Genomic DNA, 25055 nt, shown 5'->3' with positions numbered 1-25055 from the left:
TAAATCCTTTTCTGATCTATCCCAAAAGAAAGGAAATTAGAAAACCTGGAGAAAATGAAAAAAACACTTAAAGAAATGAAACAAAAGTTTGAAACATTGAGCAGGAAACAAAAGAACTGTATTATGAAGAAACAAATATTTGAAGGAGAAAAAAAATCTTTAAAAATAAAAATATGCATATCTAGCTACTAAAGTAGAAAATTCATATGGATTAGACATCAGATAAAGAGAAAACAGGTAACATAAGCAGAGATGCTCTCCAAACCACAAAGACAAAGAGATGGAAAAATACTAAGAGACATGGAATATGAGTACGGACACCTAAAAATGTCATCTTGGAGTTCTGAAAGGAACACACACACACACACACACACACACACACACACACACAGGGAAGAAGCATATTTAAAGAGAAAATGTCACTTTCCAAAATTTTAGAGAGAGACAAATCATCAGAACAATGAAGCTAAACAAGTCCTAAACACAGTATTTTTTTTCTTTAAAGCTACACTAGCTTCTTGTAAAACTCCAAGTATTAGAGGGGTGGTAGAATGGGAACACTTAAAAGCTCTGATACTGGAAGAGAAAACTGGTACAAATGCAGAACCGGTATATACTTATAGTAGCAGTTGTTGTTGTTCAGTTGCTAGGTCATGTCCAATAGACTACAGCCTGCCAGGCTCCTGTGCCCATGAGATTTCCCAGGCAAGACTGGTTGGCCATTTCCTTCTCCAGGGGATCTTCCCAACCCAGGAATCGAACCCAGGTCTCCTGCAGGCAGATTCTTACTGTGTGGCAAACGATTAAGTTTACCCAAGTGAGGTCTGGCTCCTATGAGGTACTCTGTAAGCCCTTGGAATGTCCTACCTAATAAGAGTGTCTTTGTTTACTAGGAGCTTTGGGCCACAGCGTATTAGCCTGAACTGTGAAGGGTCTGGAAACTAAGGCCAAACATATGGGAGAATCAGCTATATCAAGACCCAGTGCAAACTAAATACCAAGGCTTGGGTCTCTGCTGGCAATAACCTGTGAGAAGTGTCCCCCATCACTGCTGGGAGAAGCCAGTGCTGTCCTTGTCACCACTGGGAGAGGACAACTGCAACACCATGCTTACAGCTCTCCTGGACTCTGCCCCACGGGCCTCTTCCCTCGTGCCCTTTGCCCCACGGGCCTCTTCCCTCTTGCCCTTTGCCCCACGGGCCTCTTCCCTCTTGCCCTTTGCCCCACGGGCCTTTCCCTCTGTATCATTTTGCTGTAATAACCATGAGTAAAACAGCTGTCAGTCAATTCTATGAGTCCTTCAAACAAATTATCAACCTTAAGAGTGGTCCTGGGGACCCCTAAACTTGCCACTGGTTTCAGTAGTGACAGCAGCCCTGGGAACCCCCTAACTTTGTGGATGAAACACCTCTATGATCTCACTTACACAGTTATCTAATCATATAAATATAAGCAACATTAGTTACCCATGCTATTTATAAATAATAATACATGTTTAACAATAATATATGAAAGAAAAGTTAAATTTGAATAGAAAAATCAACTTTGCAGATAGATATAACTTACTTAACTTTCTTCTATATTTGTAATTCATCCACTACTTTCAGCTATTATTCCATGAATAAAATAACATATATTTATAAAGACAGAAATATGGAGGGTTTTTTGCTTATGAATAACCTTTTGGGAAAACATTTGCCATAACTAAGGGCAAGTATGGTAGAATAGACATGAGTTTGGGTAAACTCCAGTAGTTGGTGATGGACAGGGAGGCCTGCCCTGTTGCGGTTCATGGGGTCGCAAAGAGTCGGACACGACTGAACGACTGAACTGAACTGAACAGCAAGTAAATTACAAAAGAGTTGAAAATGAACTAATGCATAACACACAAATCAAAAGAGAAGCACAGATCTTTAAAACACTGTATTTAAAACTTATGGAGAATAATATGTTTATTTAAAGCATCCAAAACAAACATTAAACTGAATATGTTTACTAACATGCATCTTATCCCTTAAAATGTGATTATATTGATCCCACTCAGAAGTTTTGAGTGCAGTAAAGGAGTGCAGAATGTGCAGATATTAGAACCTGTCATACATGTTTTCTGCAAGGGAACTTATAAATATTTAAACCTTTATACTAATTTCTAGGTTCCAGGTTTCCCCCCTTTATAGCTCTAATATCCACTCCAAAAAAAATCTAGTAAAGCATAGGAAATTTGTAAAACTCCCAAGCCATCTCTTCATCCTAGAATGGCTAGAATTCTTTTACCCTGAACCCAGACTCGGACAAACTTCAGAAACCCAAAATATACCCACTCCAGTACTCTTGCCTGGAGAATTCCATTGACAGAGGAGACTGGCAGACTGCAGTCCATGGGTCCCAAAGAGTCGGACATAACTGAGAGACTAACACACACAACCCATTTTTAAACAAATAGGTAAATAAATCAATAGATTTTAGATCCTTCCCCAAAACTCTGTGAAATGTTCAGTTACGAGAAATTTAAGAGAAAGTACCTTAGGCTTCTAAATGATAACACAGAGTATTGTCACCATCATGTGACTCTCCTCAGAATTCAGCATCTCAGAAGACTGGATTTCATAGACAAAAACCAGCTGTGAATCAGACTATAATTACAGGAAAGATTATAGGCTGCTAAAGCCTCTTAAAGCTTAAATCATAACACTTGCTACACTCAGAGAGGGTAAGAATGATCCGAGATGGATTACATCATAATATGATGACCTGGTATAAATTCTGACCTTTCGGTCTTATACTTTAAAATGTGTCTAATAATTAAATGAATGGATCATATGCTCAGCTACAGCAACCCAAACAGTATCCGTCTTTATTTTGTATTCTTTAAACAGCCATTTTAAAAATCAGCAATCTTTTTCAAGTCACTCAACTGCCATGCTACCAACAACCCACATACACTGTCAACACAACCACCGAAGGAGACACTGCAGTAGAGGCTGAACAGGCACATCCTGAACCAGCACATCAACTACTGCACTTGAACCTGGAATCCTGTTTAGTACATGTGTGTAGTGCATAACTAATACTACAGAACACGGCTCAAAAGACCAATCATTGAACTTTCAGATGGTTATTTAGGCTACCTTACCACAGCTAACCCACCTAAACAGAATCATATTCAAGATAATATTTCTTTAGGACCCCGAACAAGACAATTTGTAATGGAGGCCATTAACATTTTTCAAGACAAAAATCATTCTTAAAATCACAGAGTACAGAACGTTTTCAATTATTTAAGTTACTAATTATAGGGGACTGGAATGCAAAAGTAGGAAGTCAAGAAACACCTGCAGTAACAGGCAAATTTGGCCTTGGAATACGGAATGAAGCAGGGCAAAGACTAATAGAGTTTTGCCAAGAAAATGCAATGGTCATAGCAAACACCCTCTTCCAACAACACAAGAGAAGACTCGACACATGGACATCACCAGATGGTCAACACCGAAATCAGATTGATTATACTCTTTGCAGCCAAAGATGGAGAAGCTCTATACAGTCAGCAAAAACAAAACCAGGAGCTGACTGTGGCTCAGACCATGAACTCCTTATTACCAAATTCAGACTTAAATTGAAGAAAGTAGGGAAAACCACTAGACCATTCAGGTATGACCTAAATCAAATCCCTTATGATTATACAGTGGAAGTGAGAAATAGCTTTAAGGGCCTAGATGTGATAGATAGAGTGCCTGATGAACTATGGAATGAGGCTCGTGACATTGTACAGGAGACAGGGATCAAGACCATCCCCATGGAAAAGAAATGCAAAAAAGCAAAATGGCTGTCTGGGGAGACCTTACAAATAGCTGTGAAAACAAGAGAGGAGAAAAGCAAAGGAGAAAAGGAAAGATATAAGCATCTGAATGAAGACTTCCAAAGAATAGCAAGAGATAAGAAAGGCTTCCTCAGCAATCAACGCAAAGAAATAGAGGGAAACAACAGAATGGGAAAGACTAGAGATCTCTTTAAGAAAATTAGAGATACCAAGGGAACATTTCATGCAAAGATGGGCTCGATAAAGGACAGAAATAGTATGGACCTAACAGAAGCAGAAGATATTAAGAAGAGGTGGCAAGAATACACAGAAGAACTGTGCAAAAAAGATCTTCACGACTCAGATAATCATGATGGTGTGATCACTCATCTAGAGCCAGACACCCTGGAATGTGAAGACAAGTGGGTCTTAGAAAGCATCACTACGAACAAAGCTAGTGGAGGTGATAGAATTCCAGTTGAGCTATTCCAAATCCTGAAAGATGATGCTGTGAAAGTGCTGCACTCAATATGCCAGCAAATTTGGAAAACTCAGCAGTGGCTACAGGACTGGAAATTGTCAGTTTTCATTCCAATCCCAAAGAAAGGCAATGCCAAAGAATGCTCAAACTACTGCACAATTGCACTCATCTCACACGCTAGTAAAGTAATGCTTAAAATTCTCCAAGCCAGGCTTCAGCAATATGTGAACCGTGAACTTCCTGATGTTCAAGCTGGTTTCAGAAAAGGCAGAGGAACCAGAGATCAAATTGCCAACATCCGCTGGATCATAGAAAAAGCAAGAGAGTTCCAGAAAAACATCTATTTCTGCTTTCTTGACTATGCCAAAGCCTTTGACTGTGTGGATCACAATAAACTGTGGAAAATTCTGGAAGAGATGGGAATACCAGACCACCTGATCTGCCTCTTGAGAAATCTGTATGCAGGTCAGGAAGCAAGAGTTAGAACTGGACATGGAACAACAGACTGGTTCCAAATAGGAAAAGGAGTACGTCAAGGCTGTATATTGTCACCCTGCTTATTTAACTTCTATGCAGAGTACATCATGAGAAACGCTGGACTGGAAGAAACACAAGCTGGAATCAAGATTGCCGGGAGAAATATCAATAACCTCAGATACGCAGATGACATCACCCTTATGGCAGAAAGTGAAGAGGAATTAAAAACCTCTTGGTGAAAGTGAAAGTGGAGAGTGAAAAAGTTGGCTTAAAGCTCAACATTCAGAAAACGAAGATCATGGCATCCAGTTCCATCATTTCATGGGAAATAGATGGGGAAACAGTGGAAACAGTGTCAGACTTTATTTTTTGGCCTCAAAATCACTGCAGATGGTGACTGCAGCCATGAAATCAAAAGACGCTTACTCCTTGGAAGGAAAGTTATGACAACGATAGCATAATCAAAAGCAGAGACATTACTTTGCCAACAAAGATCCGTCTAGTCAAGGCTATGGTTTTTCCTGTGGTCATGTATGGATGTGAGAGTTGGACTGTGAAGAAGGCTGAGCGCCGAAGAATTGATGCTTTTGAACTGTGGTGTTGGAGAAGACTCTTGAGAATCCCTTGGACTGCAAGGAGATCCAACCAATCCATTCTGAAAGAGATCAGCCCTGGGTGTTCTTTGGAAGGAATGATGCTAAAGCTGAAACTCCAGTACTTTGGCCACCTCATGCGAAGAGTCAACTCATTGGAAAAGACTCTGATGCTGGGAGGGATTGGGGGCAGGAGGAGAAGGGGACTGCAGAGGATGAGATGGCTGGATGGCATCACTGACTCGATGGACATGAGTCTGAGTGAACTCCTGGAGTTGGTGAAGGACAGGGAGACCTGGCATGCTGTGATTCATGGGGTCGCAAAGAGTCGGACACCACTGAGCGACTGAATTGAACTGAAATGACTGAAGTTACTAATGCTTTTCCTTTCCTTTAAGAGGGAAGTTTCCTGAAATAACAAATACCAAAATTTCACTGGTCTAACCTCCCGGCCCCAATACCTTTCTACTTTAGACCACATGTTCAGCAGACAACAGGAACACAGGCCCCCTGCCTTACAGTTCTCACGTTGGGAGGACAATGCTCTGAGTGCACGCAGAGCGCCCTGGAGCTGCTCCCACAGCAGGTAAGTCCTCCACACCGCATCCCTGCTGGCACCTTCCTGGGCCCAACCAAGCCACATGGCTCCACTGCAAAGCGGCAGCTATGCACAATCAGCAGGTGCCCAGAAACGAAAACACTGCTTTGGCCAGAACACTCATTTCTTCACATTGTCCACAGGATCTTGTCAAGCTTACATCGTGTCAGGCATACACTGCAGAAAAAGAGACAGCTCTCTGCCAAAAGTGAGCAGGGTAAGAACAGGCTTCCAGAGCTTTCACAAAGGAGTGTTAACCCCGCCTTCTCCAGACACTGCTCTAACTCCCTCCTTCATCAACAGCATGGAGGCTCATCCTCTCGCCAAGGACTGTTTTGTCCAAGTGATTGCGAAAAGCTCACTTGAAGCATTTAATAATTGAACGGCAGACTACGTTAGCTCTTCATGCCTATAAATTCTCCACATTTTATCCATCTTGTAGCATCAAAAAGTAATATATCCAGATTACATTATCTCAGTTCCAAACAGAACTGTCTTTGATGCATTTAAGATGCAGCCGAAATGAGTCAGAAGCAAACCCATTTGCCCTCTTCTCCCACAGTAATTCAGCCAGGAAGACAATTCAATACTAAGTATTTAGCTCCTGTAACAGTAATTAAATCTAAAATATTTCCAGGCAGTACTTTTGAGGAAAGGCTTTGAACTGCTCAGATGGGATAAGAGAATTCATTTTAATCACCATCCTTATTCCCATTAATATTCCAAACTCCTCTGTGTCTGATCAAGTATCACAAATAACAGAGTTTCAGAGGTACAGAAGAAAAAATCCACTACCAATTTTTTCCCCAAAATATGATGTCATCACCTAAATTCCATAATTCTTTATTGTTATACTTAAAAGAAAGACTTTAAAGGGTAAGTCTATTTTCAGTAATGGGAAATATATTTTTATTTTAAATCCCTTTCCTAGCTTTATTTTCTAATATGCATTAATCTTTTGAAGAACTTAACTTATAATTCCTTCAGGAATTATGAGTCAAAGGAAAGCAAAGTTAACTCTGAATCTAAGTGATAATAATAAAATTAACATAAAATGAAAAAAGAGTCAAAAAGAAAATGACATAATTTAAAGGAACCAGTGTGTTCAGTGGTATGTTTTGCTAATTTAATTACATTGAAATCTGATACTTACAAAGGTTCTGGGCAGTTTTGGAATCTAGAAATTTAAGTTCCTTAATTCGTTTCTTAATAGCTTTCTTCTCTTCAAAATCTTCCTCTTCTCTTTTCTCTGTAAAACCAAGGATAGATCCATGTTAGGCACTGAACTGTCAAAAGAGAAGATATAAACTTTGTCATGAAATAATCTTAGAAAAGACATAAATAGTTTAAATCAGTTACAAAAAGAATAGTAGATATCCCAAGACCCAAACTATTTCATATAGGGTCTGGCAGGTCTTTCCCTAAAAAACAACTAAGAGTAAATATTTAAGAGTCTAACAGAAAAAACATAAACAAAGTTGTTGTTCACTATGGAAACCAAAGCCATCAGGTGAAGAATAAGCACAGTGAGTTCATCTCAACAATATACAGTACATGATCATAAAAATAAATGTACTAACACTTGGGATAGGTTAAGGAGTTAGCTCTAAGAGTGTTAAACAAACACTCAGCGGTTTTATGTTTGAAATACCTTATTTATTTAAAAAGACATATAAAACTGGACAGTAGAATGTTCATAATTTGTTTTCCAAATACTTGAAAAATACTCAAATTTTAATATTCAGCCTACTTTATCTGAGCTTTTAAAAATCAGCAAATGTATTTAACTTCTCTGTCCTTGCTAAAAAATAAGAGAATAAATACATCCTGCTGAACAATATATGGACTATGATTACAGCAGAGTACATGACAGTCAAGGTTAACAGCTGTAACCAGTAAAGTGATCCTGTCCTGGTTCCTCTCCTTTGTACACATGGACAGAACTTCTGACCAAAGTCATTCATCTAGACAAAATCAGGATCTCGAAAACAAAAAACAGACCAAATCGTTTAGCTAGATATGTATAAATAAATCACTAATTTTTTTTTTAATAAATCACTAATGTTGAAGAAACTCCAAAAACAATCTTCATATATAAGATAGCACATTATAATTAAACTTTTGTATATCAGAAAAGCATTATAATTACATGTTTGGGTACATAGTGTGAAACAGGGATCAAATTTTATATTTTTCAAAATGTTTATTAACTAATTATCTCTATCATTTTATGAATAATCAACCATCTTTCTCAACTGATTTTACATTACACTTTTATTCTATATTTGCTTTCCTGGACATCTAATTCTGCTCCACGGTTCCACGTACTACTCTTGGGCTACTATCATCCCGCCTTCAGCACTGTAGGATTTATGATATATCTTAATAATTGGCTGTTCAAATTATTTTTCTTTTTAAATATTCTTCACTTTTTTCATTTATTTTCCACATGAACCTAAGAGCAATTCCAAAGTTCTAAAAATAAAATCCATTTGAATTGTAAGGCATTCGTGAACAGATTGAGGTAAATTTGATATGTTGACAATTTCCAAACTTCCTAATCATGAACATGACATCTGTCTATAATTTTTCGACTTAACACAGCATTCTGCATAGGCATCCTGCATACTTATTGTTAATGTCAGGTGCCCTAAATATTACACTCCTAGGTCTCTGGACATACTGATTAACTCAAACTTTCCCCACTATACTTTGTTACTAGTTACTGGTAGAATATAGAAATTTTGTTGAATTTTCCATGTATGTTTTACAGTCATTCACTTTACTTATTTATCCTTTCATTCAAATAAATATCTACTAAGCACCAACTAAAAAAGAACATGTTAGACAAAATGGACATGTCCTGGCCTCAAAAAATTTAAGAACCAATCCAATTAAAGTACATACATAGATATATCTACAGTGTTTGGGTAAGAACCGCAGGAGACTAAAGAATATTAACTCATACTTGTAAGGGATAGTCTCTATGGAATGAATGATATCTAAACAAAAGCTAGAAAGAGAAAAGGAATTAGGCAAGTGAGAAATGTTTGGGGTGGCAGAAGGAAGAACACAGATTATGGAAGGACAGTGATTCAGGTTCTGCGAGGGCACAGAAACAAGTAAGATAATAAGAACAAAGAATATTGGGTGGAAATAAATGGCACCAGAATATGTGAGACCTTTTAAGCATTACTTTGTCAACAAAGGTCCTTCTAGTCAAAGCTACTGTTTTTCCAGTAGTCATGTATGGATGTGAGAGTTGGACTATAAAGAAAGCTGAGAGCAGAATCGATGCTTTTGAACTGTGGTGTTGGAGAAGACTCTTGAGAGTCCCTTGAACTGCAAGGAGATCCAACCAGTCCATCGTAAAAGAGATCAGTCATGGGTGTTGACTGAAAGGACTGATGCTGAAACTCCAATACTTTGGCCACCTGATGCAAAGAGCTGACTCATTGGAATAGACCCTGATGCTGGGAAATATTGAAGGCAGGAGGAGAAGGGGATGACAGAGGATGAGATGGTTGAATGGCATCACCAACTCAATGGACATGAGTCTGGGTAAATTCTTGGAGTTGGTGATGGACAGGGAGGCCTGGCATGCTGCAGTCCATGGGGTCTCAAAGAGTCGGGACACGACTGATCGACTGATCGACTGACACGACTGAGCAACTAAACTGACTAGCTGAAGAATTCTGGCTTTTCTTCCTAGAGCAACGTGAAGCCACTGAAGTCTTAAGTATGAGAGAGACATCAAAAGAACTGCATTTTAGAAAAAACGCAGCCCACTGAAGGTGAATTGAAAGGCTGGCACAAAGTAACGGTAGAAGGGCAAGACAGAGGGGAGTGGTAGCTATCCATGAGAAATGGGAACGCTCTTATTGTGACTGCTCAAGTCACAAAGCTTAAAGTCACCCTTCTTTTCACCAACCCCTAACTGCATCTAGACCAAGAGTGAATCCTGTCAATTCTAACTCAAAATATTCACTAAAATAAGCACCCCTTACTGGATCCCTGACTACTACATTCCCCCCCACTGCTTGTGGCTACTATCCTTTCTCACCTGTATCACAACTGCTTTCTAACTAGTCTCCCCACTTCCAAGTCTGACCAGCTGCAGTCTCTTGAGGACACAGAGTGGAAGACTCCTGTTAAACGCCAGCAGCACAGCTGTGCTCCCTCACACAGACCAGCGCGCGTTCCCGCCTGGTGGGCCCCATCACCAGTGCTCTGCCTGGTTCCTCCTCTGAAGCCCTTACTCCCACATACCATGAATTTGATATCCTCTCTCTCCCTGCATGAGAAAGCAAGCTGTTAGAGGCAGTTACTTTGTTCACCAGTGTATACTTAGCCCCAAGCCTGGAACACAGCAGGACCTCAGTAAAGCTCTGTTGTAAGTATATGCGCATGTACCTGTGTACCTGCAGACTAATGGAGAAAGAAGGGGACCCTCAGGTTTAAGCAATCAGGCAGATGATGACTGAGCAACAAATGAGGAACATTTTTGACCCAGTCCAGTTTTAAACATGTGCAGTTTGAGGAGCTCCTGTACTTCCACATGTCAAGAGATAAAATGTATCCATCCTAGTAATTATTTTACTGGTTGTCATAGGTTATCCAGGTATCAGCAAATAACCGCACATTCATCTCCTTATTCCTAGTATAGAAGTCTTTTCCTTGTCTTTCTGTATTGGTTAAAATTTTCAGGTGAAGGATAGTAAAAATTTTATTAGTGGAGTGCCTTTCCTTAACCTGAACCAATGATAATCTTTTACTTTTTAGAAAATGTATACATTTTATCTTCCTACCTTGATCCTCAACTAAAAGGCTTGTCTCTACATTTTTAAAAATCAATTTATTTCTCAACAGCAGTAACCTATCACATTCTGAAATATCTTCTGGTCTACATAAAGAAAAAAGTCAAATAACCTTAAATTTTAAATAATATTGACTGAATATCTGCTAGGCATTACACTGAACACTTCCTGATGCACTTGCTTACATAACTTACATAAGAGTAATACCACTTCTGTGACTTCTGTCATCATCATCATAATCACTGTGAGAAAAATAATGCTTGAGGGAAGTATCTTTAAGCAACAGATCTAATGAAAGAATGAAGGTCACTACACTTTGACTCAACCTTTCTACTAGTTGCAAAATATGTTAGATGTCACATTAAAAAAAGTTTATCTAGCACTCTTCACTACTTCAACCTGCAAATCAGAAACCGAGGCCACTTCAATTTTTTTTTTTTTTAATAAAAACAATAAATTAGACTCTTGTGGAGTTTAACGTATCAGCATACGCCATGCAATGGACACCATGGCTTTCTCCTCTCTTCTCTGCTACCAGATAGTCAAAGGACGGCTGGGGAAAGATGGAATGGAAATAGAGTAAAGAGACAGGAAGAAAAAGAGTTTCTAAACTAAAAAGAAATTCAGAAAAAAAAATAGGATTTAAAAAAAAAGATAGAAACCCGCTTACATAGTTATGAAACCAGATAATCAAGTCTATTATCCAAACAGACTGATTTGGTTAAAATCTTTCATGCTGAGAAATAATGAGAAGTACTGCTGTGGGGAAAAAACACACACACACACAGCCATATCATGAACTGCCGCAAATGAGAGTAAAACCAGTAAAATGTTTATGCAAAGGTCACTGATAAAGCAGGATATACATGTTGCCAAAAATAAGGATGCGTTAAAGAGAAATATGGGATCACAAAGAGTCAGGCACGACTGAGCGACTAACATACAAAGACATAAGAATAAAGGAGGCTATTAGTAAGAATGAAAATTTTCACAAAATCCAGTTATCCATGCTGATGGTAACTCTTGTCGAATACTAGCCAGGAGAGTGCAGGGTTCTTCAGGGAACTTGAGCTTGGGATCCCAGTGCCAGAATCTGAAACCTGGGCCCCGAGGGCCAGACAAGAAGCCCACTGTGGCTTACATCCCTGCCCTACAGGCACTGTCCTCTAAGGACTTATGAGAAAGAAGGGAAATAATCATTACCTTCCCGAAACCATCCCCTAACCCCTGCAGTGACAGAGAAATAAGGGGCAAGAAACAGAGTGCCTGACCGCAGCTCAGGAGCCCAGAGAGCACCTTTAAACACTCCCCGCCCACTGCTGGTGCGCCTTCTGAAGCCAGGACCAACACCCTTTCTCTAAAAGACTGGCTTTCCTCAAGTATGAGTCAGGATGTCAGATTATTAGTGCCATCTATATTTGTGATGTCGCTTTTTTGCCATTAGAAGTCTGTGTTTGATCTCACTTCCTAGAGATGTTGAGTAAAGCTACATTTTTCCGAGAAGATTAATCCTGTTCACGAATGGTTCTGATCACTAACACAACCTACGCCACCTTTCATAAGGGTTTATGTCAGAATTAAGTCAAAGACGACAAAGCTTTCTTTGTTGCCGAGAGCTATGAACTGAAAAAGTCTTTTTTAATTATATTTTCTCTTTATTCTTTTTCTATTTTCAAAGTTTCAAAAATAGCTGCAAAATTATATAAAGAATCTCCTTTCAAAATCTCTTCTTTCATACTACATTTTCTGTTAAAAATCATAGTTCCATGGTACATGGTTATACAATTTATTCTAGTTCATTTTACATTATGTTCTAATCAGATTGATTAAAAATGTGACCTTTTTCTTTATGTGGAGCAAGATTCCACATAAATTTTAAGGTTCATTTATTTAAGGTATAATTTAAGGACTACAGAAAATTCTAGAATATGCAGTTATAAATGTGTAAGTAGCTAGTAGAGGCACAAAATGTAACAGTTTTCTACTTCCATAATTGAATATTTTAAACAATAAATGCTACTAATAATGTTTTATTCTATATATACATATAATTTTTTTATTTGTTAGTGCTTTCTGGTTATTGTATCTTAAGACAATATGTCTTTAAAGTACTAAGCATTTTAATTTTTTTCTAGTTTTCATTTGCTGCTAAGTCACTTCAGTCGTGTCCAACTCTGTGCGACCCCAGAGACGGCAGCCCATCAGGCTCCCCTGTCCCTGGGATTCTCCAGGCAAGAACACTGGAGTGGGTTGCCATTTCCTTCTCCAATGCATGAAAGTGGAAAGTCAAAGTGAAGTCGCTCAGTCGTGTCTGACTCCTAGCGACCCCATGGACTGCAGCCTACCAGGCTCCTCCGTCCACGGGATTTTCCAGGCAAGGGTACTGGAGTGGGGTGCCACTGCCTTCTCCGAGTTTTCATTTAGCACAACTGCTATTAAAGTTTACGTTATATGTTTAAATTACCATTTTTTTGTTCATTAGATTATCATAACATTAGCCTTCAGAGGATAAAAGGAAGTGCACCCAGTTGAATAACCATTTTCGGTGACACTGAGAGAAGCCAGTAAGAATCATCTCAACTACAGAAATAAAGTGAACGTACAGTATATGACCACTGAAGCCGACCACAGCCTTCAGGCGGGGTGGAAGGCGGGGGCAGACAGCTATAAAATAGACATCATCTGCATAACTGTGGTTGCTTTTCTTTCCAGCTTCTCTAACTACTGGCGTTCTAAGAGTCCAATAAAGAGTATCAAAAATTTACAGCATCCAGATTTATAGGCTCTTGAATATGAAGTTTAACCATCTCATTATATCAATGAGGAAACATGTATCAAGTCCAGGTTTTTCTGTGTCAAGTACAGAAAATATGAGTTACTTGCCCGAGGTCACAAAAAGGCCTCAGTTGTCACCAGATCCCAGACAAGAACCCTGGTCCCACACCACAGGCCCAGATCAGCTCTGGGGCAGGGTACCTGAAGGAGGAGAACAGTCTGCAACCGGCTGAGCATGGGGAAGGGGACCCCAGCCTTCACGGTTCCAGGCGACGGGAGACATGCAATGGAAGTGGACCGGGGAAGGAGGAGAAATGCTTGGTCTCTTGAAAACAATGAGCAGGATTTAGGGCTATGGGAAAAACTATATAGTTCCAAAGGGAGAATCAAGAGTTCACTCATCACTACTCTCACATGGTGGCTCTCTTAGGGGGAGGCTCAGTTATTCAGCCAAAAGGGGTGAATGGAATGGATCAGTGAGACTCAGGGGTGTGAACTGAGAACAGATGAAAAGCTGAGAAAAGAAAGCAGATTTCTGAAAGTTACTAACATTGGAGACTGTGATAAGATGATATGGTTTCAAAGAAGACAGGCAGCTCAGAGGCAGAAGATACAGAATACATAGAAAAAAGTGAAAACCTGGAATAAATTAGTTATTTTTTTCATTGGCAATATCCCCTTGGCAAAATATCAAAGTAAACACTTTGGTACTGAAAACTATAATTGTATAAATAGCTTCAGTCACACCTGATCTGTCAAACCCAGTTTTAATATTTCTAGGCACAAAGATAAATGGCTATGTATCTAAATACAAAGAAAATAAATAGGGGAGAAACAGGTTATTTTTCTATTCAAATATTAATATGACTGCCATAACTAATAAGAGCATTTTACTAGCAAAAAGCTGTCTATCTGGTAATTCAAGGCTAAGAAGTATATAATATATAAGAGAGTAGCTTAAGCACTAAATAAAACCTTATAGAATGAATGATTCAACAACAGCAACCATCAAAAGTATAGCAAGTAAATACATTTCTCTTTATGTGATTAGAAGACAAGGACATAAAACAAATTTCCTTGAAGGACTTCTCTGCAACTCAAGTCCTATATGGATACGGAGAAAGATTTCACTATTTATCAAGCCTTTAACTAGAGTCATAGCTAGACTTTTTTTAAACCATGTACAAAAGGATTATTAAGGCATTGGGAATACATTTTATAAGGAATTTAATGCCTATACTTCAAAATACTTACGATTTCTACCCACTTAACTAAAAGCACTTGTCTTCCCCATCTCTTTTTCCTATATGAAAATACAAACTTTTCAAAATAAATGTTACAGAAGTGCTTGATCCTGAGGACCTCTGCAATCACAAAAATGAGCTATTTTGCTCATCTGCAAAGTATTGCCATTGTAAACTAAAAGAACCACTTCCTGTAAGTTCCCTTGTTGTAAACACCCCTTCATGACCAAAGACTCAGCAGAAAAACAAGAGTTCAAACCAAATAAAACATCAAGTCCTTCTAAATCACATATTCAACAGCTTTTATAAATTAAATAAGCTGTGCTACGGAGAAAAAATAACCCTCTTCCCTCATAGTTCAGTTGGTAAAAAATCCACCTGCAATGCAGGAGACCCTGGTTCAATTCCTGGGTCAGGAAGATCCGCTGAAGAAGGGATAGGCTACTGGTAAAGAATCTGCCTGCAATGTGGGCCTGGGTTCAACCCCTGGGTTGGGAAGATCCCTTGGAGAAAGGAAAGGTTACCCACTCCAGTATTCTGGCCTGGAGAATTCCATGGACTGTATAATCCACAGGGTAGCAAAGAGTCAGACACAACTGAGCGACTTCCACTTTCAAGACAGTCAAGCCTATGTATCAGGTTATGTCTTAATGTTAACTGTTTTAATTAATTACAAATTGAGATGACTTCTGACTGAATAAACCATAGGTTATGAGGGAAAAAAATAAAAAGAATCATGAAAAAGTTAAACACTCAGCTACAAGACAACCGAAGTTCATCCTCACACAATCTTTCTTGGCTCCATCACGACTTCTCATAAAAACATCCCTAAATTGTATCCTCAAAATCTCCCCACTACAAGGAATCTTTCTAGTCCTTACCCCTATGAATTCCTTCTGAATTTTGTTGTTTCCCAGTCATGGATTATTACATGTATTCATGAAAAAATATTTTTTCTAACTATTGTTTTTGCCAGTACAAGCTACTCCCATATATCCTCTGATGATATTAGAAAGTAGAAATATATCTCTGCTAAAGAAATTACACAACAAAGACTAAAAGTTAATGCTTGACATGCTAGTGCATAAGAAGAAAATCTACTGAAGGGGAAAAAAAACAACCTATTATGAAAAGAATGAGAACTTAGTGTACATTCCTAATTTAAAAGAAGGATTAAATCCAAATGAGGACAGAGGTAATTCTGGATATCTAGCATGGTGTAGAATGGAGAGACTTAATAAGCCAACTTATTAGTATTTGTTTACACAATGCTAAGCAACTTGGGAATAGAAAAAGTAATGATAAATTATATTAACTAAAGATAAAAAGCAATGCCATATTAAATAGAGAACAGGCCATCCCTGATGTATCAGTGTGCAGGGAAAACATGACACAGAGTTTCATCAAAATGGTGTGCAAGACTACAAAACTCAGTAGAAATGTGACCAGACATAAAAGCGATTACTCCAAAATACTGAGAAAGAATTTCAGGTTTAAGAAGCAGAATTTTACAATGAACATAATTCTATTCAGTAACAGCATGATTACATTCTTTAGGATCTTGCATTTTTGCAAAAAAACTAATCAGAGTATAGAGCATCAACATGAATTTCACATTTCAGTGTTAGAAAAATGAAGCTCTGGTACTTTATCATAAAAACCTTGGACTTGTCTCCAACTATGGACTTGGCATTGTCCTAGGAAAGGGGTATAGGTGTCATCCCCAATCAGAAAAATGCGCGCGTGTGTGTCTGTGTGTCTGTGTACATGTGCATACACAGGAGCCAGTTATGGGGAAGAAGAGATGGAGATAATACCTGGATGTTGATTGGGTTCAATTCAACCTTAATTACACAGCCTTTCTGATAGGTAATTATGCTGTCCTAATTGTATATACCCATCTCTGATAGCTCAGTTGAAAATTCAAGTTATTTCCTTGATTTCTCAGTTACTGCATCTTTATTCCTCTATGTTCCAGGATGCTGCCAAGGTTCCAGATCATACTGGCCTCCAGTTACCGTATCTAAATGGAACTCCATTATTTGTCCTGTCTGTTTTCTAGAATCAACTATTATGTGCTAATTGCCTTCCCATAACCACCCAAACTTTGGACTATTATTTTTTAATCTGGGCTTTAGATAGTTGTGCACCTATGATATTGTCCTTTCAAGCTCAATCTCACACTGTGTAAATCCAACACAGCCATGAAAACCTCTAGTGCATGTACACACCGCTGCCCTAGTTGCAGCTCAAAGGTCCCACACGCACCGTCCCGCTATACGGAAGTGCTTAACGGAGCCCCAGGAAGGAACATGCTATACTGTGACTGCGGGAACATTTCAAAACAAGATTTCTACTTAGAGAGACAAGAAAATGGGGGGTTAGTGCTTAATGGGTATAGAGTGTCAGATGAGGAAGATGAAAAAGTTCTAGAGCTGGATGGCAGAGATACCACAGAACTATACACTTTGAAATGTTTCACTGTAAAATTCTGTTATGTAAATTAACCACAATTTTTTAAAATAGGAAAAATTATTTAGGCTGGATTTCAAATCCTTGTTTTTCTTAAAATGTTAATTTGACCACTTCTTGATTTGAAGATGTATGTAGGAATGATTACAGTAAAAACATTTTTTTTTTGCTATTTTAATGAAGGGACAGAAATCTAAGTGATTTCAAAACTCTTGAACTAGACCAGGCTGGGACCACTTATAACACAGATTGTTCCTCCCTGTTTCCCAAGAACTGGTGAGGCCACGATGGCGCTCCTGCCTGCACAGTGCCCCACAGGTGTGATAGTGTAACCCCTCTCCTGCCTGCACAGTGCCCCACAGGTGTGATGGTGTAACCCCTCTCCTGCCTGCACAGTGCCCCACAGGTATGATGGTGTAACTCCTGTCCTCCCGGCACAGTGCCCCACAGGTGTGATGGTGTAACTCCTGTCCTCCCGGCACAGTGCCCCACAGGCACGACGGCTTAACTCCTCCCCAGCTGACACAGAAACACTGCTACCAAACAGTCCTTCCCCTCTCACCCCCACTCTGTATTCTCTCTCCTAATTGGACAAGGAACTTAATTCTTGGGTGTTTTAAGTACCTAATCACATTTCCATTTTCTTCAACGTCACAACCCAGCTCTCAGATGTCTAAAAATATGGTAGCCTGTTATCAACTACTTTGTAATCAGAGATAATAGGTAAAAAAGCACAGGTAGCTTTTTATACAAAAGGAGATCTAATGGCTCTCCTTCCTTTCTTCCGTCCCTCCACTCTAAGAGATGAGGCACAGACTGTAATCTTCTCACTTGTTAACCCCTCCCTTGCTAAAGAGCCGACAGCAGGTAGGAGGGTCGGGTACTTCCTAGCACTAGCGTCGACCCTCTCATCTGCTTGGTCACTGCTCCATCTAGACAGCTGCTGTGTGGGTCTTCAGCCTCAGACCACTACCTGAGATTCACAGTCCTGTTCATGCACTCAGACAGAAGTCACTATAAAAAATGGTCTCATCCTTCTGTGCTGTGCGTCCCTATGGGGGTATCGTATCAAGGAAAAAGGAGAGCTGAGTCAAAACTGAATTCGGAACCCCTTATGCTTTATAATTGCCAATGTCCAACAAAAATTTCTTAGAATTTGTCTTCCAGCCTGCCTCCCAAAAAATCATCTTACCTTTAGCAGACTAACCAAATGTGCTATTAAAACGAAAAAAAGAAGACAGTACTTAACAGAACCATTCTGTGAAGGGGAAGGGAAGAAACCTTTCATTAATGGAAATGCAGTGGCTTAATTCTATTAGAGAATCTCGCTATAAACTCAATTACTTCACAATTATGTTGGGCCACCTGACAATTCAGAAGAGAAGCATTAACACCTTAGTTGAGAAGAATCTTTACAGGGACTGATATATAACTTACTATAAACTATCTAACCTTACTAATTAGAAACTATTTCCAGATTAAATGCTTCATGAAAATGTCAGACAGTAAAAGTTACTGACCAAAGGACATATACCAGCAAGGCAATGCAGAACAGGAAATGAAATACTAAACAGAACAACACTTCTGACACCTAGGAACACCTACTAATTGTGACTCTCTGGTGCATGTCAAAATTCCTAATCTTTAAAATGTTTAAATAAATCGTATTTCTATTCTTAAGACAACTTAACTTCATGCTCAAAACATCAAATCCATATATCAAATGATTACTTGAATTTCTGAAAGTTTCAAACCCTTTTTCTCCCAATTAAAATGGATAGTAAAAAGCCATGTAATAGAAAATCTCAATTTATAACAAAAAACTAAGGCAGAGGAGGTTAAGAATCTGGTGAGTACACATCAGGCTTCTGAACTCCTGTTCTTGTGCGTATTCCATTCAGGAAATTTTCCTGTCCTGGCCACTTCGAGCCTATCTAGTCTGCCCATCAGTGGAAACTGCAAATGTGATGATAATTAAACAGAATTAAAGGTGGAGACTCATTCTACTCTGCAGAGAAAGTACAGTCCGATAGTAATTAGAGATGATTACTGAAGATTAATTTCTTTCTTTCCTGAGATTTTTCCCAGAGACTTGTCGTTTCAGGATCAATGGCATTTATTTCCTCTGGAGGGAAAGATAACACTTAGAATAGGAGGCCATCCCTCAACTCTGAGCATAAAATTAGATTACTGTTAATACCGACAGTGAGACAAAAGTCTTAAAAGCTTTGTGGTTCAACTGCAAGAACTGAGTACTTAGAAAAAAATTTAATGGATTTATAGAATTTTCTTTAGCTGTGTAAAACTAAGGACAAGATCCCACTATCAGCAGCTGAAAAGAAAGATGCAGAATTTAAGGGAAGCACAAAGTCTTATTGTGTTGTGGTTGTTCAGTCACTCAATTGTGTCCAACTCTTTGTGACCCATCAGGCTCCTCTATCCATGGGATTTCCCAGGCAAGAATACTGGAGTGGGTTGCCATCCTTCTCCAGGGGATCTTCCTGGCGCGATCGAACCTGGGTTTCCTGCTCTGCAGGCAGATTATTTACCACTGAGCGACAATACAATATGAAATACAATGTGAAAGTGAAAGAAAGTGAAGTCACTCAGTCACGTCCGACTTTTTGCGACCCCATGGACTGCAGCCTACCAGGCTCCTCCGTCCATGGGATTTTCCAGGTAGGAACACTGGAGTGGGGTGCCATTGCCTTCTCCAGGAGATCTTCCTGACCCAGAGACTGAACCCAAGTCTTCTGCATTGTAGGCAGATGCTTTACCATCTGAGCCACCAGGGAAATACAATACTGGACCTCAAAATTCTCAAATTTAAAATCTTATCTCAATACATAGTCCTCCTAGTTTACTTGAATATACACAATTCTTTCACAGGTTTTCACAAGCTGCTCCTTCCAAGCCTGAGAAGTGAATTCTCTCAGTTGTGTCCAACTCTTTGTGACCCCGTGGACTGTGGCCTACCAGGTTCCTCAGTCCATGGAATTTTTCAGGTGAGAGTACTGGAGTAGGTTGCCATTTCCTTCTTCAGGGGATCTTCCTGACCCAAGAATCAAACCCAGGTCTCCCGCATTGCAGGCAGACCCTTTACCATCTGAGCCACCAGGGAAGCCAAGCCTGAGAAAGATAACATGCAACTTTTCACTTCATCAATTACGGCTGTCCTCACACTTGAGCAAACATTCTTCAGGAACAACCATTACACAGATCCCCTCTATTACAAATGAGTGTCCCTTTTGATCACTGGCACCATTTGGGATAATTAACTATCAAATATATTGCTTTCTGAATGCAGTTTACTGAATTAATGGAACCTTGCTTATGTTATACACTTGACAAAAATTTCTTTCACTTCAGAAAGCTAAGGTGATTCCTGTTTAAAAATAAATGACCTATATATATCTTGTTACAATTTGGGGGATTCATTTATGTTGAGTAAGATAAGTCACTTTTTTACTTTCCAGTTAAACAATACACATATAAAATATATAAGAACTAAAAAAAAAGAGAAAAGAAAAACTAAACATACTATTCCAGCTAACTGCCCATTTATTCTGGAATTCTTCTCTAGGAAAAATAAATTTTAAAAATTCATTATAAGGCAATTCAAACAGTATAAAAGTACAAAAAGTGAAGGCTGCTTTACCTTACTACATGTTACTACAAATATTCCCCAAAGAAAACTAGTACTGGTGATAATAACTAGTAAAAACTGCCACTGGTTGTCTTCTAAAAGGCTACATATAAAATGTGTCTCAGTAGAAACACAGACAGATGTATACACATACATACAAAAATATACTTTAGAATTCTTTTTTCCTTTTTAACTGAATTAGATTTTACCACGTTTTACATTTCACTTATTTCACAAAGCAATAAACCCTTAATACTTTTTCATATTGGTATTTATGGATTGACCACATTCTTTTTAACAGCTTCATAGTATACTCCTAGATACAGTAATTCAACAATATCCTAATTTAACTATTTTCCTTATTGGTGAGTATTTAAGTTGTTTATAAACTTCTACTATCGAAAATCTCATTACAATGAACATCCTTATACATATATAAGATTTGTTGTGTCTACTTTTAATTGTGCCAAGTGATCATCTATTCCCTTACTAGGAAAAAAAAATGTTTGATCAGTTTACCACTGTTTGCACAGTTCTAGTTCTAGTAACTAGAACTAGATAAAATTCTAATTCTAGATAAAATTATAATCTGATTATTATTATTATTATTATTGTTATTTAAAAACAGATGATTTTAAAAATTTATTTTGGTAATTTATGAATGTTAAACTAAAATGAACTCTGGCTTTGTTGATATGTTAACTATGGTTAGGAGAACTGACCTCTTCAAGGCCAACAACTACTAATGGCAGATTCAGGACAGGAATCCAGCTTGATCCCAGGCCATTCTCACTGTTACCACCCTCCACTTCCTGCAGGAGGACACCCAGGAAAGGGAGCCTGTTAGAGCAGTGCCCACAATGAGGCCTGTGACGGACGCCAGTGTGCAGCTCCCCAGGGACGCCTCTGTCACTATAAAGAAAATCTGAAGTCTCACTCACTCCCTCAGAAGGCAGAGGCTATCCACAGGACACAGAAAATAAACAGTCCCTCTCCTTAAAGAATTTTAAAGTTATAGCGGTAAGATACACAGAGATAAAATATAGAATGATATAATCATTTATATCAAGTGAAAAGTTTTAGAGAAGCATCATTTGATACATGTCCAATAAAAAGCCTAGTAAAAGAGTTGATTAAAAAATGAGTAAAATTTTGAATGACTAAAGGAAATGACGTCTATCAAGAAAAAAGATGCATGAAGGTTCACATGAGCAAAACAAACAAACAAAAATAACATATGGCTAGACCGATAACGGAAATCTTCATAGAGTAAAGGGTATCACAGACGTGGGCCTTAAAAAATGGACAGACAACACAAGACTTGAATGCATTGTTTTTCTCATCTCCATGAAAAGTCACTTTCTGTATATATATAAATATATATTTGTATACACACACATTATAGTAAAATAATAGTTCTCACTAAGTTTTCTATAGAATGCAGAAGGAAAGCTGAGTAAAAACCAAATCCAAAGGGCAAGAGCTTCAATCATTTCATCTTATTCCACTTAAGGCAGCTGAAGAACAGGAGGGTTTAATTTACGAATAATCATCACACATGAATTCACTGTGAATCTCGGACAGGAGAGAAACCAACCCTTAAAGGGAAGCTGAATTAAATGATGGACACCCATGATTTGGATTCAGTGGGATTTTTGATTATTTATTTATTCAAATATATTCATTTCTTAATGCATAGTTAGGTGAAAGAACTAATTTATTTCAAAAAAGCTTTTCTGTGTGTTAGAAATAAAGGGGCTATAGACTCTTTTACCTCTTTTTTTAGAGAAGCAGGTTCTTTAAAAAGAGTTTTCCGTTGGCATCAATCTTTCTAGGCTGGAAGCAGGTCACACCCCAGCTCTGTAACACCGCCCACCCCTCACCTGGCCATCAGCGCCATCATGGACCTTCCTACGCCCTAAGCAGCAGGCGCCTCAACAGCGTGTCAGCTCGTCCGCTGCCCCACCATTCCTTCTTCAGGATTAGTCTCATGCTTCCTCCCTGCTTTCAAAAAGCACAGCCACCCTTCAGAACAGCTCAGATTTTCGAGAGAAGGCTTCAGACTTCATCTTCTACCATTCTCCCCTTCACATAATATGCTCAAGCCACACTGAACTTGACAGATCCTGGGTACCAGACTCTTTCCAACCTGAGCAGTTTTGAACATGCAGCTTCCTTTACCTGGAGACCTTGCACCTCGATCCCTTGGCAGGCAAATTTCTACTTCTTTTTGAGTCTCCCTTTAAACGTCACGACCTCAGAGCCTTTCCATGACCATCCTCTCCAATCCAGCACCATCACAACTTGCTCATTACTTTCAGAGCACATTCCAACACCACGATTATTTTTCCTTACCTATTCATTTTCTATCTTCTCCATTTGCAAATATATTATGTCAAAGCAGAATTTATATCTGTCTTGCTCAGCACCACATCCCAGGACATAGGACACTACCTTTCATAGGGGCTGCTGCTGCTGCTAAGTCGCTTCAGTCATGTCCGACTCTGTGCGACCCCATAGACGGCAGTCCAACAGGCTCCCCCGTCCCTGGGATTCGGAGGCCTCCAATATTATTTGTTGTTTGGCTAACTGGCTGGTCAGCTAAGTTCCATGATTTGCCGTGATTTATTCAATAACCAAAACCAGAGCCTCTGCTTGCTGATGGCAGATAACTGCAATCCTAGGCATAGTATTAAGAAGTAGCTAGCCTTGAGGGAGTATGATTTGTATATCCAATTTCACTCACTGACAGAAAAAAAGCCAGAGGAGCATGAAAACTTAAGCACTTAATACAATAGGGATTACAGAGCTCTGAGGAGAAATAGTCCTTAAGCACAAAGCTGCTGGGCTAGGAGATAAGGCCCTGTTCTTCAGAGGAGGATCGATCCACAGAATAGATGTGGGAACCATTGCCAAAGGTGTGGGTGGGTGTTCCAGTCCTATTTCCTTCAGAACTCAGGATGCATGCATAAGTATTTTCTATAATAATCATGAATTAATTTTACTGAAAAAAACTTTAAACTATAAATTAAATTTTTAAAAGCATGCTTCACACATTAAAATATGTCTATATAAAAATTAAGAATAACACTATGGGTTATTATTAAAAACTCTTACATTAAATAGACAATTAATTACAGGGTATTGTCTCTATAAGGCACATAAAAAGGGAAGAAAACATTTCCCAGTGGTCAACAGTTTAAGTCAACTCTGCTTGCTGCTGCTGCTGCTAAGTCGCTTCAGTCGAGTCCGACTCTGTGTGACCCCATAGACGGCAGCCCACCAGGCTCCCCCGTCCCTGGGATTCTCCAGGCAAGAACACTGGAGTGGGTTGCCATTTCCTTCTCAAATGCATGAAAGTGAAAAAATAAAGTGAAGTCACTCAGTTGTGTCCGACTCCTAGTGACTCCATGGACTGCAGCCCACCAGGCCCCTCCGTCCATGGGATTTTCCAGGCAAGAGTACTGGAGTGGGTTGCCATTGCCTTCTGCTTAGCTATCAATTTTCATCTATCAAATGATAAAATGATCACTATAGACCCTACTAACTTTATAATTTAATGTTCACTTAACAAACACTACCACTTTTTCTATTTCTTTTACAAGATGCAAAGCACTGTGATCCTTATGGATTGTCCTTTCAACTAAAAAGGTTAAAAACAAATATCTGTATAACATTTTATACTTTATAAACCATAAAAGCTGAAAACCAAGTTCTAATTTATTAATTATGAAGAAAATAAGAAAGCCTTATCAACACCACTTAATACTGTTCCATGCAGTCATTTCTTTAAAAAAAAAAAAAAAAAAAAAAAGGCTGTATTTGAAGTTTTTGGTTAATATACAGCATGTGAAATGCAATGTTCACAAAAATCAACTCAAAAGATTTCTAGGGAATATATACACAGCAAATTTTAATTAGCATACAAATAACAAATGCTAAAAATGATTTCAGTCATCATTTCAAAATATGTGCAAACTGACACAAAGAGAAAGAACATGTCGCTGATGAACACTAGCCCATGCTTATCAACATGAACAGCTACTGGATACAATAATTTGATCATACTTAAAATTGCAGCTATTAGTCTAAAAAACGTAAGTACCTAATGCTGCTGCTGCTAAGTCGCTTCAGTCGTGTCCGACTCTGTGCGACC

At 38.7% G+C, this 25055-nt stretch overlaps 1 protein-coding gene across 12 annotated transcripts in view; it reads right to left on the bottom strand.

The window, feature by feature from the left end:
• The window catches only part of DIAPH3 (diaphanous related formin 3), a 571991-nt gene that overhangs the window by 305650 nt on the left and 241286 nt on the right, over window positions 1-25055 (bottom strand). For all 12 annotated transcript variants that reach the window (XM_055541934.1, XM_055541925.1, XM_055541924.1 and 9 more), the window contains one exon: window positions 7099-7194. In XM_055541934.1, coding sequence (XP_055397909.1) covers window positions 7099-7194 — 96 coding nt within the window. The remainder of the gene's footprint in view (window positions 1-7098; window positions 7195-25055) is intronic.

This window comes from Bubalus kerabau, chromosome 12 (assembly GCF_029407905.1).
Source record: "Bubalus kerabau isolate K-KA32 ecotype Philippines breed swamp buffalo chromosome 12, PCC_UOA_SB_1v2, whole genome shotgun sequence".
Taxonomy (NCBI): domain Eukaryota; kingdom Metazoa; phylum Chordata; class Mammalia; order Artiodactyla; family Bovidae; genus Bubalus; species Bubalus kerabau.
Note: the sequence above shows the minus strand (reverse complement) of the source record. Positions and strands in the feature narration are given on the sequence as shown.